The sequence below is a fragment of the Lynx canadensis genome, chromosome A3 (genome assembly GCF_007474595.2).
Source record: "Lynx canadensis isolate LIC74 chromosome A3, mLynCan4.pri.v2, whole genome shotgun sequence".
Taxonomy (NCBI): Eukaryota; Metazoa; Chordata; class Mammalia; order Carnivora; family Felidae; genus Lynx; species Lynx canadensis.
Window position 1 is genome coordinate 38,202,066 of NC_044305.1, and position 20,037 is coordinate 38,222,102.

The 20,037-nt window shown below is 41.1% G+C and overlaps 1 protein-coding gene across 1 annotated transcript in view; it reads left to right on the plus strand.

Annotated features, from left to right (window-relative positions):
- The first annotated feature begins 380 nt into the window (after positions 1–380).
- The window catches only part of SPTLC3 (serine palmitoyltransferase long chain base subunit 3), a 130,667-nt gene continuing 111,010 nt past the window's right edge, over positions 381–20,037 (plus strand). Inside the window, exon 1 of the mRNA XM_030310104.2 lies at positions 381–827. Coding sequence (XP_030165964.1) covers positions 711–827 — 117 coding nt within the window. The 5' untranslated portion in view covers positions 381–710. The remainder of the gene's footprint in view (positions 828–20,037) is intronic.

A 20,037-nucleotide genomic window follows, 5' to 3' on the forward strand; every position in this document is an offset into this window, starting at 1 on the left:
GCCACATCACACAAAACTTACCATCTTAACCGTTTTGAAGTGTAAAGTTCAGTGGCATTAAGTACATTCACACTGTTGTGCAACCATCACCACCATCCATGGAACCAGCTAAAAACCTCAGTGCTAGTGAAACAGTAACTTCCCATTCTCCTCTCCTTCTTGCTAGCCCAGGCAACCACTGCTGAGTGTTGTTTTGTGGGGGGGGGGGGGGGGAATGTTGACCTTGAGCTTGGTCTACAACCAAAAGTTGTAATTAAATGCAGGAGGGAGGGGTGGGGGTAGACGTAAATTCGAAACTGACTGCACATAGGAGACCTTGACTGTGCTGTGTGTGTGTGTGTGTCTTTAAAAGATGCTCCACCCCCTCAGCCGGCCTCCTCGCAGTTGCCTCTGGGTTTTGCAGTTTCCAGATTTCCTCAGCCCCCCCAAGGAGCCAGCATGGACAATCTCCTTCCTAGTTTCAAAAGCAGGTTTGTTGTCCTGAAGGTCACATTCTGAGCTGAGGAGTGTAAAGGTAACCACTTGTTTTTTGTTTCAAAGATCTGCCCCAAAGATAGGCTGTTGCTCTTCTTCTGGAAAGCCTGATCGGTAGGATTCCTTCAGGGACTCAGCCCAAAGTGCTTCCTCCCTCATTCCCTCACCAACTTCAAAACTAAAGCTTGCCTAGAACCTCTGGACGAAAACCGGCTGGATTCCATCATTTCACACAAATGGCTAATCCTGGAGGTGGTGCTGTCTGCAATGGGAATCTGCACAATCACAGGAAACAGAGCGACAGCCTGCAAAGTGGAAACTGCACGAAAAATGGAATAGTGAAAGAAGCCCAGGTAAGAGGCGATCCCTCCCCTTTTCCTCTGAAGGACTTGAACTTGCCCAGGCGCGGTGAAGCCCTCCTGACTCAATGGCCTTTTTACAAAGTGTTTTGACACTTCAGCTAACTTCAAATGCCTGGCTACGGGGGAAAGTTTAGGTGGGGACGAAGGGGAGAAGGTCTTTCTGTAGGAGAGAGGACCCAAGAGCCGTAAACTCCCTAAAATACAAACACACCTCCTAGACTCCTGCTTTCCCGGGAGCACATCTTAGGGGGCAGAGTTCCCAGGGCTCAGACTCCTCAGCTGAGTTTCAGTCCACCCAACAGTCACAGTGTGCTACGTTCCTCTGGCTTCAGCAGGAAGAGGGGAGTGACAGTAAATGTGCTGAGGTGACGTGGTGTGGGTGGCATTTTCCCCCAGTACATGAGAAATGCCTCTCTGGCTGAAAGGCGAATTCTTTTTGGTGTTTAGTGGAGCATTGTCATGGCTTACAGCTTGGTTAGGGGCCAGAGTCCTTCTTTGAAAGAACATCACAGGCATTCCTTTCTGAGACACTTCAGAAAGTGTGGCTTATTGTTGCTCACTGCACACAGGAACCAAACAGGCATTTCATTGTTTTCCCATTTGATACTTTTTTTTTTTTTTCTGTTTTTGGCTCTTGCTCTGACAGAATGTTTGATGGGGATGTTACTGAGGAGGAAGAGGAACTTAAGAAAATGTTGTCAGCACATTCAAAGAGGGAGCCTAGGTATATAAGGTACCTGTGAAAAGGCATCTTTCCTCCCTTCTGTGCTAAAGCAGCTAGGGGTGAGCTCACCTGCATCAGGAGCAAATTAGCATAGCCAAACAGGTGCCTTCACTCTTAGGAAATGTGGAGCTGGGCGGGGGAACACCTGCTGTCCTGCATTACACATCCATCCCCTAGGAACCAGCATCCACCCAGGGAAAAGGTCAGATTGTTCTAAGATCACAGGACAGGAAAGGCAGGCTGGGGGCCAGTCCACCTCTCAGTGAATTAAATTCATGCTTCCAGTTGAAAGACATGGATGGGGAGGGGCACTCTGGAGCCTGGAGCATGTGTGAAAAGGCAGTGGTCCCAAAATATGTCCCCTTCTTAACAATAGGCATTACCCTCGGCTTTGAAGTGTCCACCAAAAACCTCAGGTCTGGTCTCTCTCAGCTGAGTATCTGAAACCTACTGCAATGTGAAGAGAAAACATTCAACTCCTATCTTTCCCATGAGGATAGTCATGATAGTATCCGCCATCTATTTGTCAGTAAGTGTTGATTCAGACTACTAACCACCCAAGACGCTCTACACTCCTGACATGCCAGGAACACTGGCCACAAACCTACTTACACTCTCAGCCAGTATGACCCTGAGGGCTCTCATTTGGCAGAAAGGCCTTCAAAGCCATTCTTCTGTCTCTTTACTTTCTCTTGGTTTTGTAACTACCCTTCTAGTGTCTGAGGTTAGAAACTTAACTCAATGGTTACATTCACTCTTAAGTTAGGATGAACCTCAAGATCCCAAGTATTCATTATTAAACCGTCCTGTAAGACTGAAAATATCCTCGGACATCAAGGCCTCTCTTAGGAAATATGAGGGCTGCTCTCGTCTCTTCTAACAGCTCATTCTGAAGAGCCATCCAGAACCTGTTGGTTCAGATATATTTAGGTGTTACTAAATTGAAATTGGCTTCCACTGAGAGTCTCAGTCATGACTTGAAGAATATTTTCCAGAAAGAATAAACCCTGCTGAGATTTTGGTGTAGTAAAGCAGACAAAGGCCTGTTTTCCCCTCGAGGGGGATGAAGTCATCTTTACTACATGATCTTTAGTCTCTAGTTTTAGTACATTTTGCTTTGGAAGGCTTTAACCAACTGAATCTTAGCCAAAAACCTTGCCAGTTGACAAGAGCAATTCATAAAGGCTTATAGATATCCTGGGCCAGTGGTTTTCCCAACATGTTCTGCTAAGCATAAGGTCCTAGGAAGCGGGATCCAAGATATTATCATCTTCCAAGATCCCCTCACCCTTTCTCTTCTTGCTTCTTTGCAATCATACAGCAATACCTCTGTTTCTTTTATGTATCGTGGGACTCTATAAGACTTTGAACAAAGGGTCCTTTGGCATAAAAAAGCATATTGAAATCACTGTGAGGCACTCTCTCAAGAACCCTCCTGCTCTTTGCTCCAGTGTAGCATGGCTTTGCCAGCCTCATAATGGAGTGCAGCTCACTACCGCAACCTCAAGACTAGCAAGGGAGCAGACACCTGTCTAGAAAACTTCTAGAGTTCCTTTCTGGAGGTTTTTTGGAGCTTGGCCCTATTTTGTGCTGTCTTCTCTTTAAGTCTCATATGTCCTGAGGGTGCACTGATCCTTGGTTTTCATCCCTGATTAAGTCCATTTATTCGTTCACTTATAATATGTCATCCTACCCCTTACTTCTGACAGATGGATCCTCAGTCAGTCACAGAGGATTTGTCCTCCCTCCTCATGACTGTTTCCATCTAAATGACGGGAGGGCCCTTAATATCTTAATCCAAACTTGATATTTCCTATCAGCTTACTTAATTCCCATGTAATCAATTGGGGATTACTCTTCACATAATTGCTCTTTCATTCTCACTCATTATCTCTGATCTGGTCATACATGCATATTAAAAAAAAAAAAAAAAAGCCTGGAGCTGGAGGGGTAGTCTTTGTGTCTTCATTGTTCTCAATACTGCATTGCCTCCGAGTTATCTTTTCATGGGATGGGGTCTTCATTTTCCTCTGTTACACTGATCCAGTAGGATAAGGAAAAGTGTTGAACTTTTCCCTAATCATTCCTTTCCTGGAAAAAAAAAAAATACCCTGAAATTAGAGTTATTCTAATTGAGTGAGTTCTTAACCTGGAATGCTGTACTTTACAAAGTGTACTATAGAAAGCCCTAAGAGGCAGCCACCCACTCCACTGTCTATTCATTCATGCACTGATATTTATTAAGAATCTGTTGTTCTTGGGACATATAAAGATATAAAAAGTTATATTTTAGATATTAGGAGGAAGCGTATATTAAAAATGAGCAAGGAATAACCTTAAGTTAAATGATGGTACAGGACAGGAGCTGTCACAAAATAACTATGATTTGAGGACAAATGAGTGGTGCAGATATTAAATGCCAGAAGTTCAGAGAGGAGGAAGAAAATAACATGTATCACTGGTGTGTTACATACCAGGACTCAGCTAAACACTGTATGTAGCGATCTCCCATACCCTCATTACAGCCTTATGAAGTGGGAGCATCATGACCAGTTTACAGATGAGGAAACGTGAGAGATTAAAGAGCTTGTGCAGAATCACAAGCGGCACAGCCAGGATTTGAACCCAAATTCATGTTGCTCCAAAACCAGTTCCCTTTCCACCACATTCTAGGAAACCCCAGGTTGGGGTGGTCAGTGATGGTTTTGCAGAGCAGGGAGGACTCACACTGAATCTGGAGACATTTGAAATGGCAGAGCAAATGGGGGGTTTCTTCCTGGGGACGGGATGAGGAAAAGAAGGGGGAGGAGCTCCAGAGACGAATACAAGCATTGCTAGGTGAAGGGATGGAAGCATGGGTCATAAATCATTCCAGGAAGGAAGGGGGAAAGAGCAAAGGCTATGAGGCATGACAGAGTGTGGAACATGTGAGAAACTCCTCTCAATTTGGCAAGGCTTCAGCATAAGAGGGAGAGGGAGTGCCATGCCCAGGCGGTACTCGTAAACACTACGTGAAGGGAAAAGATGCAGCGGATACGTGGAAATCCTGCCTAGGTCTAAAACCATTGAATCTGAGCCTTCTGTCCTCCCCACCTTTTCATATCCTCCTGCAGCCCACAATGTGTTGGCACATCTGCTTTTCTGTTACAGTAAACTTCTTCCGGAGAGTGAGAACCATGATGTACAGTTTAATTGCACAGAGTGATAACTGCCTGACAGGCCCTCGTAAATACTTGTGACTGTGGGGCCCATCTAGGCTGCATATGGATTGAAACAGAGGTCAATAATCTCACCAATTGTTAGAAGAATTCTAATACACATTTTGGAGGTCCCTTGCAATTGCTCTGAATTTTCATCCACTCTTGTCTTCCACAATCATTCTCTAGAACCTTTTGTTTTTTGGTACTCATTTCCTTTAAAAAATCTCCAGTGTGACAAGGTTTCTCTGTGATCTCCTTAAGAAGCCTCATTTTTTCCTAGGCTCGCCATTGTAAAGCATTCCCATAGGTCAGGTGTCACAGCTATTAAGATGAAAATTGTCTCCATTTATAGTAGCTCACAAATGTGACAGACAAGTAAATAAGTAATTGTGGTATTTAATGACAAGTTCTATAATAGATATTGTAGTTTTCCATTGCTGTCTAACAATTACCCCAAAATTCAGTCATTTTAAACAACTGATGTTGATTTCTATGGGCTAGGAATTCAGGCAAGGCTTGGTACGAATGGCTGTCTGGGCTCCATATGGTGTTTAATGAGCATTCAATATGGACCCACTGAGACCATGATACTGACTGTTGTCTGGGACATCTTGTGTCTCCTTCACAAGGATAATCTCTCCATGTGATCTCTCAGTATCTACAGAGTAGCTCAAGCTTCTTTACATGAAGGCTGGCTTCCAAGAGAATGAAAATGGAAACGGCTAGTCCTTGTAAGGCTTAGGCTCATTTTTGCCACATTCTGTTGTCAAAGTTAGTCACAAGGCCAGTCCAGATGAAAGGGGAAGGGAAATGGGGTCTGCTTCTTAATGGGGTGAGCTTGCAAAAGATTGTGGATATTGGAGGAATTTTTGTGACCATCTTTGGAAACAGTGTGTCAGAGCAGAGGTATATGATCCATATTTGGGAGTACAGAGGAGGGGGCATCTGACCCAGGATAGGAAGTCAAAGAAGCCACTCTTGGACTGACTCCTAAAGGCAGAGTAGCCAGGAACACAGTCATGAAAAGGCATTCTAACAAAGGGAAGTGTTCTTTAAAAGATACAAAACATCAAGACAAACATCAAGATGTGTTTGGTCTTGGGAGGCTGGGTTAATGAGACTAAGTTTAGGATGTTTAATGGAGATAAGCAGTAATAAGCCTGTAAAAGTAGGCAAAATAAGATCATAAAATATCTTTGTCTTAATTTACATGCTCTAAGAAACAGACCCAGGCATAAGGATTTGAGTGCAAGTAATTTATTTGAGAGGTGAACCCAGGAATTAGGGGAATGGTTAAGTGAGACACAGAAGACAAGGAAGAAAATACATTCATGAACAGGTTACCACTGTGGGCAACTAGGGCTCAGATTTGGGGGGACAACTCAGTGATGATGTAGAATATGCCTTGAAGTTGCCCCAACTAAGTCACAAGAAAAAGAGGTATATATCAGTGAAGTCCTGTCCATCATCAGTTGAGGGATGCTCGGAGGAACATTAACCACAGAGCACTTCTAGCCTGAGTACGTATGACCAGAGAAAGCCCTCAAACTGAGGTATAGGTGCTTGCAGGAAGAAATCATCAGAATGCAAGAGATAGAGCAACAAAAGTGTATAGCCATATATATTTGTAATGAGGCAGTTTTGAGAAGAAAATTGGCTTGATCAGATGTGGTTTTCTCAGGCTGTGTAGGTTTTATATCTGGTGACTTCTAGAACAGGGTTTATGGATTATCTTCAGCCTAATCATAAAAGACTAGATTATGCTCTTAAGCAACATAAACAGAACCTCCTACTGTGGCTGGCAGTAGAGAAAACAAAAGATGTATGTCATGGCATGGTCATCAGCTCACAAGTATCAGCTCTAGCTTTGGAAACTCTAGGTTTGTCTAATTTTAGAATCCAAGTCCTTAGTCCACACTGCCTCTCTAACCGCAAGACATTAATAGAAATGGGATTCATACCTCCTTCTACAGCAAAAAGGCTAATTTACCTCAGTCTTGACGGGCAAGATCAATGTGAGTTAAAGGTATTATGGATTGTTTTGCTTGTTTGCTTTTATTGTTCTTAATGAATATATGAGCTTATCACCAAATGGCACCAAACTGTCATATACCAGAGCTTTCAATATGCAACATAATCCACTCATGGATACACTACATCAATGACCCACCCCACCCCCATACTTCACTTTAAACAACTCTGATTTTACAGAAAATCAATCCATGTGACTCTGAGTAATATGGACTCAGACTGAACCCCGGATGGAGCCTTGGAATAATTTGATATTCAGAAGCTTTCTTCCAGGACACATGGCCACCTTGAATAGGTGCTAATAGTGACATATTGGACATGTGATGTGATAGATGGAGGATAGTTACAAATTCTTTGGGATATTTCTCATTGAGAGGTTTGAGTCTGGGCTACACCTAATGACTCACTTGGCCAATAGCATGAGACAGAGGGGATAATCTGGAACTTCTGAGACTTAGTTACAAGAAGCCTCTGGCTTGATCTCAGTCTTCTTGGAATACTTGCTCTTGGAACCCAGCCACCATGCTTGGAGGAAGCCCAAGCAGCCCCAAAGAGAAGCCCAAGTAGAGAGAAACCAAGTATCCTTGTCGTGCCCCTGGCTAGGATGTGGCACAGGCTTGTCTACTGTGTGAGTAACCTATGTTGGAAGTGGGTCCTCTAGCCCTGGTGTCTATCTGCTCCTATTGATACCTCATGCAGTAGTGATGTGTTGAGCTGAGCCCTGCCCAAATTATAGATTCCTGAGCAAACATACAAGGTTTTAACTGTGGTTTGTTAAGCAGCAGTAGATAAATGAACACGTGGATATCCTATTTCTTAAAATGCCCAGAAAAATCACTCTGCAATCTCACTTAGTAACCATTTGCAAAAGTACTGGCATATTGCCTTTTGAGGGAAGAGTTTGTCTGGGCCATCCATTGCATTTAATCTGTGGCAAAGATGACTTTCCCTAAACTGTACACTTTTGTTTGGCTTGTGTATTGAAATAATGGCTGTATGCTTTAAGATCAGTGTCTTGCTGGCATAGCCAAATACCAAATACAATAAACTCAAATATCACCAATGCAAAAGCACAATCATCTGAATGCTGCCAGATCTGGAGTGTAATTATTTAACCTGAGGAGGCCTGTAATTTACTGCATTATCTACAAAGAAAGAGCTGACTCAGGGGAGCATGTGTGCTCAGGTGCAGATGTTTTTATTAATTAAAACAATACATGTTTTTAATTAAGCATATTTAATATCGGCCATATAAAATTAATTTTGTCTATTTGTTAAGGTGTCCTAGAAAAACTCTCCCTTTGGAAATACTGCTAGTGATAGATTGATATTAACCTAATTACTTGCAAAGAATCAACTACATTTATTTTTAAATACACTTAATCTTTTCACTAAGTATTGTCACATTTGTCTCAGTAGGCCTGAACTAATGTAGTTTTTCTGGAATTGTACAGTATACCAACCTATAAATTCATGTGAGAAGGAGCTGTTGCCACTAAATTAGAAACAAATTCGAAATTTAGATTAACCATTTAAAAAACAACACTATAAGCATAGCTCTGAGAAGTATTCAGAATTGTTCCCAATCTACATCACATAGCCAATCTGAATCCTGCTGCCTCAAGAGTTTCAAAAGAAGCTGGAAATCCAAATGGGGTGGGGAGAGGTGCCTGGAGGGGTGGGGGGGCTGGTGGGATCTGCTGATTTTTAAATATTGGCATCTAATCTAAAAATTCAAATAGCATGGATTTAATGGAAACATTGCTACCAGTCACAAATCTATAACCTTGGAACTATAAGCAAATAGGACGATAAAAATAAGAGGTCATTAATTGAGTGATATTTTCTCATATATATTCAGGAAAATGGCTCAGGGAATTTGGCTTTTCTTAACTTAGACTATATATTTTTAAAAAGCAATAGAGGAATCTCACATCTTCATTTTCCTGAGTTGTTAACACTTGGTCCTGGGATGTGCAAGTTTGAGGAACAATTATGACCAACCACATATACTTGATTTTCCTGACCAAATATTATGTACCAAGGTGTCCGTCAAAATGTCAGAGAACTGACAATATTTTACTGGTCAAATCTCATTCCTCAGGCTTTGTAGGAAGTGACCCACAAGTCTTTTGTTAGACAATGCAATCATAAGGCCTGGTCACCATTAGTGTTCTCTAGATATGACATAACTGGGCCTTCAAAAGTTGCCCAAGAAAAGGATTGAGTGAAAATCATGATTATCCTCATAACTACAAGTTATACCTGATGGTCTTTCTCTGCATGTGGGGCTTAACCTTTTGGAAGTCAAGGATCCTTTTGAGAAGTTGATAGATACTTCCTGTGGAGAAACAAACATGTCCATAGTCCCAAAGTTTTCCAGGTAGAGAATTCATGCCTTCCCTGACTTTCTCAAATCTCCAGGTTAAGAACCTCAGCTCTGGAGTGCCTTTGTTAATTAGGCTATATCTGCCCTCACAACCCAACCAGAATAACCAGCAAATCAACCTCTCCAGGGAAGACAGGGTAATGAATTCACAAATTGATTCACCAAAGAGAGAAAAACACATGTAATCCAAAGCCACTCAGGCGACAAGCCCCCACACGTGTTATTTATTTACTTAGAAAATTTATATTAGAATTTTGCAAGTTACTCTACAGCGCATTCATACTTTTTTACTAGAAAACCATTTTTAAATCCTCCCTAAAAACCTTGAGCAAAACTTAACCTGAAGTTAGAAAGATATTTCTTTTCTGGTGGCTTTTCACCAGGATTTCCCAGGAAACCACTTCAGGAGGAATGATAGCAGAAAGACCGAGAGCTTCAACATCAGATAGAATTGGGTTTGAGTCCCAGCTCTGACCCTTACTAGCTGTGCCACATTGGGCAGCTTCACGTCCCTGATCCATACCCCACAAGGCAATGGTGAGGATTAAATGAGATAGCATATGTAAGTCTCCCCTTAACTATGAGATATACAATAGATACTCAATAAATGATAGCTATCATCTATTGAAGTTAGCCTGCAGCCATCTCTTTCTCCTCTACTGCTATTATAAGAATATTCAATACAATGCCTGGCATATTATAGGTGCTCAATAAATGATAGTCTTAAACCCTCAAATTCCATCATCCAATGGTGGCTTCTCAGGACCCATTTTACTTGGCCTGTCAGCAGCATTTGACCCAAGTAATCAGCCCCTCCTCCTTAAAGCACATTCTTCTTGGCTTCTACAATACAATACTCCTATATCACTAATTATTCCTTTCTAGTTTCCATTCCTGGATTCTCTTTATCTCCTTGACCTTTAAACAATGGAGTGACCCAAGGCTCAGTTCTTCCACCCCTTCTCTTTTCTGACTACATTTCTTTCACAATGATCTGATCTTGTCTTATGATTGTGTATGTGTGTGTGTGTATCTATGTCATTTCCAACCACCTACTTTCCACTTGGATCATCAAAAGGCATCTCCAACTTACCATGTCCAAAACTGAGTTCCTGAGACTCCCACCCTCCACCTTCAAACCTGTTCCCTTATAGTCTTTCCCATCCCAGTAAATGGTAACTCTGCCCTTCCAGTGGCTGAAACCCAAAATCCTAGCATCACTCATGACTTTTGTCTTTCACTTGCCATTCAATCAGTCAGCAAATACATGATCCGACTTCTACAATATATCCAGAATCTACTTCTCACCTCTCCACAGCAACTACCCTAGTTCAGCCACCATTATTTCTTACCCAGATTGTTGTAGGAGGCTCATCTCTTCTCTCTGTGCCCCAGTTATCTATTGTTGCATAATCATTCATCCCAACACATAGTGACATTAAACAATAGTCATTTTATTATACTCATGGATTCTACTGGTCAAGAATTCAGAAATTACACAATGGGACATCTCTTTCCTGTTCCATGATGTCTGGGCCCTCAATTGGGATGACTCTACTGGCTGGATCTGGAATAGCTGGGCCAGAAGGATTTGTCTCCAACATGGCTTATTCACTCCCATGTCCGACATTTGGGCTGGAATGGCTGAAAAAAAGGACAAGAAGGAATTGCCTATGTGGTCTCACTGGCAGGGAGGGCTTTAAGAGTGTTTTGTAGTAAATGGAGTAGAAATCTCATGCCCTTTTATAACCTAGCCTCAGAGTTCGGTTTCACTACCACCCTACTCGATAGGTTGAAATAGTCACAAGCAAGCCCACCTGGTCCAAGGGCCCCCCCTCCCCAACCAATTCTCAATGGGAAGAATATCAAAGAATTCATGGACATATTTTAAAACTACCATAGTCTGCTTCTGCCTCTCCCTTCTTTTCTACTACCACCAGCAAGACTGTTCTCAATAGAGCAGCCAGAGGGGTCTTGTTGAAATGAAATCCAGAGATGTCACTCTTCTGCCCAATCCTTTCCATGGCTGAAATTTTACTCTAAAATAAAAGCCAAAATCCTTAAAATGACCATAAGAGCCTATGGCTTGGTCATCTCTGACTCATCTCATGCTTCTTTTCCCTGTACTTAATCTTTTCCAGCCACACTGGAGCAAACAGGCCATGCATCTTCCCATGTGGGACATTCACACCTCCTCTCCCATATGCACTTCCCAGATGTACACATGCCTGCACCTTCCCTACCCTCAAGTCCTCACTCAAATGTTACCTTCTTTGTGAGATGTAAGCTCACAACTCTATCTAAAAAATTGCAAACCTTGGGGCGCCTGGGTGGCTCAGTCAGTTAAGCGTCTGACTTCAGCTCAGGTCACCATCTCGCGGTCCGTGAGTTCGAGACCCGCATCGGGCTCTGGGCTGATGGCTCAGGGCCTGGAGCCTGTTTCAGATTCTGTGTCTCCCTCTCTCTCTGCCCCTCCCCCATTCATGTTCTGTCTCTCTCTGTCTCAAAAATAAAAATAAACTTAAAAAAAAAATTGCAAACCTTCTCACCTCCTCCCTTCCCTTCCTGATTGTTTTCTTTAGTCCTTAACACTGTCCACACACACACACACACACACATACATGCATGGCCTGCACACAGACGTACATACTAACTGATTTCCTGTCTCTTGTCTGCCTCAACATCTAGCATGTAAATACCATGTGGGCAGAGATTTCTGTCTTATTCATAACTAAACCCCCAGCACCTAGATCAGAGCCTGTAGGTGCTCAAAGATATTTGTGGAATGAGTAAAGACCACCTATTTGTGCTAATCTACTGTTAGTAAGAACTCTCATTTCAGCTTATTTTGTTTGTTATTTAAATTGCCTTTGCTGTTCATATGCCTAGTTCTTTAAAAGATGGGGAAAGCTCCACTTATGTGACACACAGGCTTCTTTGTAAATTTCAAAGTGTAAACCTCTTACTAACTAATTTACAGGTTTCCTAACCTTTGATGGAGAACATGACTACCATTTACTGTTCTCTTTTTGAAAATCACCGAATCACTAGATTATTTTATACGACCAGGTAGCTACATGCTTTTATACTGATATCCGGATATTACATATACACTGAGCCTGGGGTCAGGGAGCATGCTTTAAGCAAGTGGAATTTTTTGAAGGAAATGAAAACAGAAACTAAGTATTATTGGCCCATCCTGATGATTCTTGCTACCTCTTAGTAGGAGATGAAATTTACCTGGGTTAGAGAGAAAATGACAAATACCTCAGGGTGTATAAGCCTGTCATCTGGTTTTAATAAAACTCTGCATTCTTAGAGTTGAATGTCAAAAACAATCAGTATAATCTGTTCTCCCACTAATGTCCCTGTATATGAGATGACTTTTTAAATTTCATTTAACAAACTTTTCCATCACACTACATGCTAAGAACCTTACAAATACCTTATGAGTCTAATACTCTTACTCTATCCCATTTTTTTAGATGAGTCAACTGATCATACAAAAATTAAGTGAACTTGCCTAAGATTAAACTTCTAGTTAGTAGTGCAGACTGGCCCCAGGTGCTTTTTTCACTAGAAAAATAATTTCCTTTTTCTCAAATGTCTTATTGTGAATATTTATAAAATCACATAAAAATTAAAAGAGTTCTACTATAAATACTCATATACCTAGATTCTATAATTAACATTTTACTATATTTGTTTATTACATGACTATCCATCAATCCATCCATCTATCAATTCTCAAGTTTTATGCATTTCAAAGAAAGATGTAGAATCAGTACACTTCATCCTAAACCCTTTTGCATGCATACCATGTGGCTTCAATATTTGTCTATAGCTATTTCCCCCTCTTCTTTGAGGTAAAATCTATATACTATGAAATGTACAAATCTAAATTACACCACTTAGTGAATTTTGACCTACACTGCCTTTTGATTGTTTTTATTAGAAAACATTTCATAATATAGTTTTGACTGTGGAAAGATGTTATAAAACTGTCCCTTTAACATTGGTGAGTTTAATCTCTGGATAAAATATAACCAAAGTAAATGAGAATCCATCCATCTGGTATGCAGCACGCAAAGGAAAATTGCAAGGGCGCTTTGGCCATGAAGGAAGATGATTTATTGGTGTGGTGTCACCCAGTAGAACAAGGAGCTAATGCTCAAAAACCCCAAACTCCTCGCTGGCTTACAAGTCAGGGTTCTTAAGGGCAAAATTTGGGGCAGGGGTCTTCTGAGAAGGTGGACGTCTTTGACCCGAGGCCCATGAAGTCATGGTAACAGATGTTACCTAGTTGTTTCTGATGCCCCTCTGTCTGGTCACACGGAGGTCTGTTCCCTCTTAAAAGACGTGGAATCTGAAACAAACAAAAAAAACAAACAAAAAACCAACTTTCTTCCTTGTGTTGGATATTCCATTAGGTATATCTTATGCCTCTTTGTTCAGGATAGTGCTGCCTGTATGTGCTCAAACTAACTACTTGAACATGCATAAGCTATTGTGGGGTTGTATTTCTATATGTTCCTTTGAATGATAAAGAAGCATTCCTGTCTCTTGGGTCTGGGTCTACATGTTCCCTAACCAGTCCATTCATGTGTGGGCACAATATCACCCCTATGTTCATTCCTCCAGTTGAACTACCAAGATGGATGCTGGCTTAAAAAAGAAGTGAGTAATGTGTAAATTGGCATCTCATTAAAGGAAAGGCTAACAGAAGGCTGTCTAGAGAAACTCCCCTGTTGTACATACACAGAGAATTCCAAAGGTATCAAGAGCAATTTTCTGTTTTTGACCTTAGTATAATCCATCTGGCAGAAAGAGAATTTAGTTTAGAAATTACTACAATTCCACTCCATCCCTTGTCTTCTTATAGATGGAGGAATGAAGGTCAACAAAGCTAAGTAATTACCTCCAAAGTCACACCAACGTGAGGACCCTGCCCACCACACACTGTTAAACAAATATGGACCACAGTATTTGATGACTCTGAGTGGTATCTGCTATTTCAAATTCTCTAGCCTCCATCTTAAAATTGATATTACAAAATTGCGTTTGTCTCATGTAGGAAGTAAAGGTGTCTCCTTTCTTGTTTTCCAAAATAAAAGCCACACTTAGAAAGCTTCTTTTTTTGCAGATATCTGAGAACACCGTGTCAGAGAAATCAATATTAACTAGAGTGAATGACTGCTACCACACATGAGGTTTATGCTTTTCGGCCCTACCATGTGTTTATGCTTTTGAAATAGTATTGTGAGTCCTCACAATAGGCTTTCAAATTTCACATATAAGGATTCAAGGTTTGAAGAGATCAGACAATCACTCACTTGTCTGGTAAGTAGTGGAACCAGGATCATCTGATTCCTAACATCACATAACCTGTTGCCACACCCCACAGCCTGGCTGCCCTAATAAGCTGAATCATCACATAGAGATTGGGAGTAGGGCTTCCCATTGGCACTGTGTAGGCTTGAATTCCAGCTTCATGTTCGTAGATCTGTGACCTTGGACAAGTGGCATGATCCCTCTGTGCCTCAGTTTCCCCATCTGGAAATGAGGTCCAATTGCCCACAGTAGTAAATGGCTTGACAGCACACTTTTCACTGGTTTCCTTCCCTTCACTGTCCCATCCCCCTCTCTACCAGTGCTTCCTGGGGTCACCTTCTAAATAAGCAATTTACATTTGAATCCTTTACTCAGGGTCTGCTTCAGGGGAACCTGAAATTAAGACAATGATTTCTTAAAAACTTAGCCAATTCTTTGTCTTTTTAACCTTCAGCTACCCAGATCCTTATCACTGTACAATCATCTGTATCCAAGATCTTATTGGACCCTCACATCAATGCTGTGAAGTAGACAGAATGACTGTTACTGGCCCACTATAGGGATGAAAAAACAAGGGCTCAGAAAAATAATGAGACCAAAGCCACATGGATGTTGGGGACAGAGCTGAACAACAATCCCAGACATTCTGACCTGAAAGTTCAATAATGTCTCAAAGGACTGATCCAGCCCTAATATAGTGCATACAACTCCATCAACTGCTCCTTGCAAGAACATGTGGGAAATGAAAAAAATCAGGGCATATGTCCTTCAGTAGTTTAATTCACAAGAAAAAAAGTGCTGTAAACTTTGGGGGCCACTTTTAATAAATTTTTTAAGAAGTTCTTGAAATTCTAAAAGCCTTGAAAAAATGTTAATTTCTACCTTAGATATCCATAGTTGGGCAGCAAAGTGATTTTACATGGTACATCAGATAGCACAACTTCCTATAAATCTTTCTTTTAAAATCATTTCCTTTGTCTTCACATCTTTATGTTATATAGCATGTGTATTCTTCAAAAGTACCTTCTTCTGAGCCCTTTATCAACCTCAACTTCATTTTCAAGCATTTCATACCATGAGCACTTTCTTGTAGTCTAGTTGTGTCTTAGTTCCTTTTCTGAGTTTGTCCAAGGCAATGACATTGACATGGTAGGAGCTCTTGGGCTCTTTACATGGCGTGTTTCTCAGTTACCTACTTGATAATTATTCTTAAAGAAACTAGGCTCCAGATCGTCTCAAACACTTGAATAATATTAGAAGAACTGATCTCCGATCTCAGAGAAGCATGTTATCTCATTTTCTAGATCTTATTGACACATTTCTCAATAGGCTACTGAGACTCAAATAAGTGTCATCACTTGCCCAAGACCTCAAAATGGCCAATCCAGAGCAAGACACACCTCTGTCCACTTCCAGTTTCTAGCACCTCTACACAACACTGCGTTTCACATCATAGAACCAAAAACAAACTCCATAGAAGCTCTTGGCAGTAACACCTTTTGCCAACTCTTGCAAATAATTTGGGGCACCAGGGAAAATCCCACAACTGATGTACCTCAGGATTTGGTTTGTTAGTTTATGCAAGAGGTTCTGGCATTTTCTTTAAGGGGCCATGCTTGCCATTGGTCAATTCTTTTCCTTTCTTTTTTTAAAAAGTAAACTCTATGCCCAACATGGGGTTCAAACTCATGACCCCAAGATTAATTGCATGCTCTCCAGACTGAGCCAGCCAGGTGCCCCACCACTGATCAGTCCTTAGCAAGATCACTGAATCAGGAGCCTACAGACTGAAAACAGAACTACTCCACATGGTGGTCTGAGAAAATGACTTAAAGTCTGAAAAAAGCAGGTCATGAACACAGTGGGTTTTTGTTGTTGTTGCTGTTGTTGTTGTTGTTGTTGTTATTGTTAAGTGTAAACAATCTTTATACCAACCAAAGGACTCAGGCCTCACACCAATTCACTACTTAGGGCTCAGAAACTATGATATGGCTAAAAATGCCTGAATCTACTTAATTAGTTGATTCAAGAGTGCAGATAAAAACTAGCCAAGATTAGCCTTGCTCTTGGGGAAGTTACTTTTTTCTACATTATATGTCACATGGTAAGAAAAATTAATCAGGTAATTATAGCTATGACCATGGCTATTATCATATTTTTTGAAAACAATGAAATAAATTGTTTATGACACCATATTCTTGGTGAATTTGTTGTTTGGAGACAGGATACTTACTTTTCCACAGAGCAAAAGGTTTTCATGGAAACTAAAATGGTATGTGCTGTCTTCCAGGGAAACAAAGATTTCAGCCAGGAAATCCATATACTTTCAACTAACCATTATCTCTTTAAGGACACGTTCTGCCTTCAAAGACAAGCAAAAGGTAAACCGTGTTATAGGTTCCAGACTGCTCTTGACATGCATAAAATGTGTGGTTTTATAGGGTGACAGGCAAAAAAAGGGAGGAGAAAAGCAAGGAGAATAGGTATGTGTAACCACGAACCAAATACTAATAAACACATAGAGAAGGAACAGCAACTGAATCCTTAGCAAGTTTTTTTCTTTCTAGGTGACAGGGCCTTCTGCTTCTTCATGGTGCTGAATGTCAGGCACAGTTTGGTCTAGCTTCACAGGACAGGAAGTTTTGGGTGCAGTTCAAATATGTAGTTCAACATCACTGAGGTACAAAAGAAAAAAATAGATTCAGTTTGCTTCAAAGAGAAAAACCATTGTTTGTAATCCAAGTTCAGTCCACTGAGCTCAGCCAAATGACTCCCAGAACCACACTTTGTGCCCTTCCAAAAGCCCCACCCTTGTTATAACTCACCTATGAGTCACTGGCTGCCTGGCATGGTAAAGAAATACCACAGTGCACACCTCACCTGGTGTCAAAGCACACCTGTGTTATTGGTTCATTCCCATGCAGTTTAAGTGACTCTTTCCTTTTTGGTTTTTGATAAATTCAAAATTTCAAAATCAACTGAATAAGTTTGCTTCATTAAATCTTCCACGCTGGATGAGGGAAAGACTTTAAAATTACCAACCACATGACCACAAATCCCTGTGAATCACTGAATGTGGGTGCTCCTAAAGATCCATTCTTCACCCAGCTTCCAAGGGCCCTTTGGAAAACACATATCTGATCAGGTTCTTTTTTTTTTTTTTAATGTTTTATTTTAGTTTTGAGAGAGACAGACAGACAGACAGAGCATGAGTGGAGGAGGGGCAGAGAGGGAGACACAGAATCTGAAGCAGGCTCCAGGCTCTGAACTGTCAGCACAGAGCCTGACACAGGGCTCAAACCCACAAACCATGAGATCATGACCTGAGCCCAAGTCGGATGCTTAACAGACTGAGCCACCCAGGTGCCCCTGATCAGGTTCTTAAGCCATGGTTTTCTTCAACTCCTCAGTGGCTACCTTGTTAGGATCAAGGCTGCAGTGCTAAACTCTGTTTTTAAGCTCTACATAACCTCCCTGAGCAATTCATTCATTCATTCATTCATTCATTCATTCATTCATCAAATATTTATTGGATATCTACTACATATCAGATGTCATTCTAGGCACTGGTGTGCTAGCAGCAGACACAATGGATAGAGTTCCCCTCCCAGAAATGACAGTTACCCATGCCTGTCCCCTCACTGTGCTGTCTATGCCTGCCAAACACACCCCACCCCCCAGTTCTTCAGGCCCTTTCTTCTGCTGGGTAAATGGTGCCTGGTAAACTCCTACTGATTATTCAGATCTCATTTTAAACACTGTATTCTTTAGGAAGGCCTTTCTTTTTTCCCTGAACTAGGTCAGATCCCTAGTCTGTCCATGCCACAGCACTCATTTATTCAGCATTTCCCTTTTGGTAAGTATTTGTTCTGTATTGATATTTCCATCTAGACCAGGGGTTCCCAAAGTTTTCTGTAAAGGGCCAGATAGTAAATATTTGTCAGCTCTGTGGGCCATGCAGTCTCTGTCACAACTACTTAAGTCTGCCATTATGGTATGAAAGCAGCCATAGACAATATATAAACAAATGGGTATAGCTGTGTTCCAATAAAACTTTATTTATAAAAGTAGTTGGTGGGCCCGATATGACCTATAGGCCACAATTGGCCAATCTCTGAACAACCGAATTTCTTTTGGTGATGGAAATGTTGTATATCTGCTCCCTTCCATAAGGTAGACATTAGCCATATGGAACATTTGAAATGTGACTAGTGCAACTGAGGATTTAAATCTCTAAATTTATTTAATTGTAATTATTTAATTTTAAATGTAAATAGCCACGTGTGGCTAGAGATTATTGTATTGGACAGCACACATATAGACCATGAGGTCAGGGGCTGTGACCCTCTTGGTCACCACGATGTCACCTGAACCTAGCACAGCAGCATTTGTTGAATGAATGAATGAACAAATGTATAAGTATGGGATGACTTATCAGACTCCCTTTTTGCTTTTTCCCACTGCTACACACTTGATTAGATGCTGCTACTGAATACTTCTTTCTTTCTAGTCCTGAAATATTATGTTTTTCTATGCATATTTTATTTCCCCATTAGCCTGTGAACTCTATGAAGATGGGCTATAAGAGAGACTCCCTGAATGGTACTCCAAGTACAGGTACATGCACATGGTAGCAGCCTTCCCACAGAGTGTTTGCAGCTACTGGTACTTACCTGGAAAGATAAAGGATTCAGTCCTATAGCTATTTTATTTCTGAAATATGTTCCAAAGATCCTGTATCAAAGGTCTAACTTCAAGCTTTTCTTCTTCAACCTTGCTATTGTAAAGTTGAAAAATTCAACTTTGCCCTGACCTGTCCTGCCTTATAACCTTGGGGAAATTGCTCAATTTCCCCATAATTGCTGTATGTCTCTATTATTAAGTAAAGATAATTTTAATTCTACTACAGTAATCCGCCACCTCCCTCTTAGGAATCTCATGTAAATAAATAAGATCATGGCCACAAAATCTTTGAGCACCTCAGAGAGAGGCACTCTTCTTACATGACACATAACTGATCAAGAAGATAATAGATGGTAGTGATTCTCAGTGATATTAAATCACTGGTACATTGTTTTCTTTGGTTTATCAGGATAACTTAATAAAAGCTCTGTGTTCTTCAAGTAAGCCAGCTGGTTGTAAATAGTATCAGAAGAATGCAATCACTGCAGTTTGGTGAAGAATAGCCATTTTGTTCTAGTTAAATTATGTCAAATTGACTTTAGAGCCTCCTCTCCAGCTGTCATCCCAGGTTAGATCTGGTGATCCTCCAAGTTTTTCTGCATTGTGTTCCTCCTGCAGTTCTGATAAACAGGCATCCCAGTGAAGGCACACCTTTCTTTCACTGCTATCTGAAACAGAAAGTCTAGGTTACCTTGCCATAGAAGGCTCATTCAATTCCAGTGGGTGCCATACATCTCATCTCTAAGTAGGTAACACACGAGGTCCAGCCAGAGGTCTGTGCAAGATTCTATTCCTCTCATTTCCACCCACTAGCAAATGCCCATGCTAGTCCTCCTATCCCAG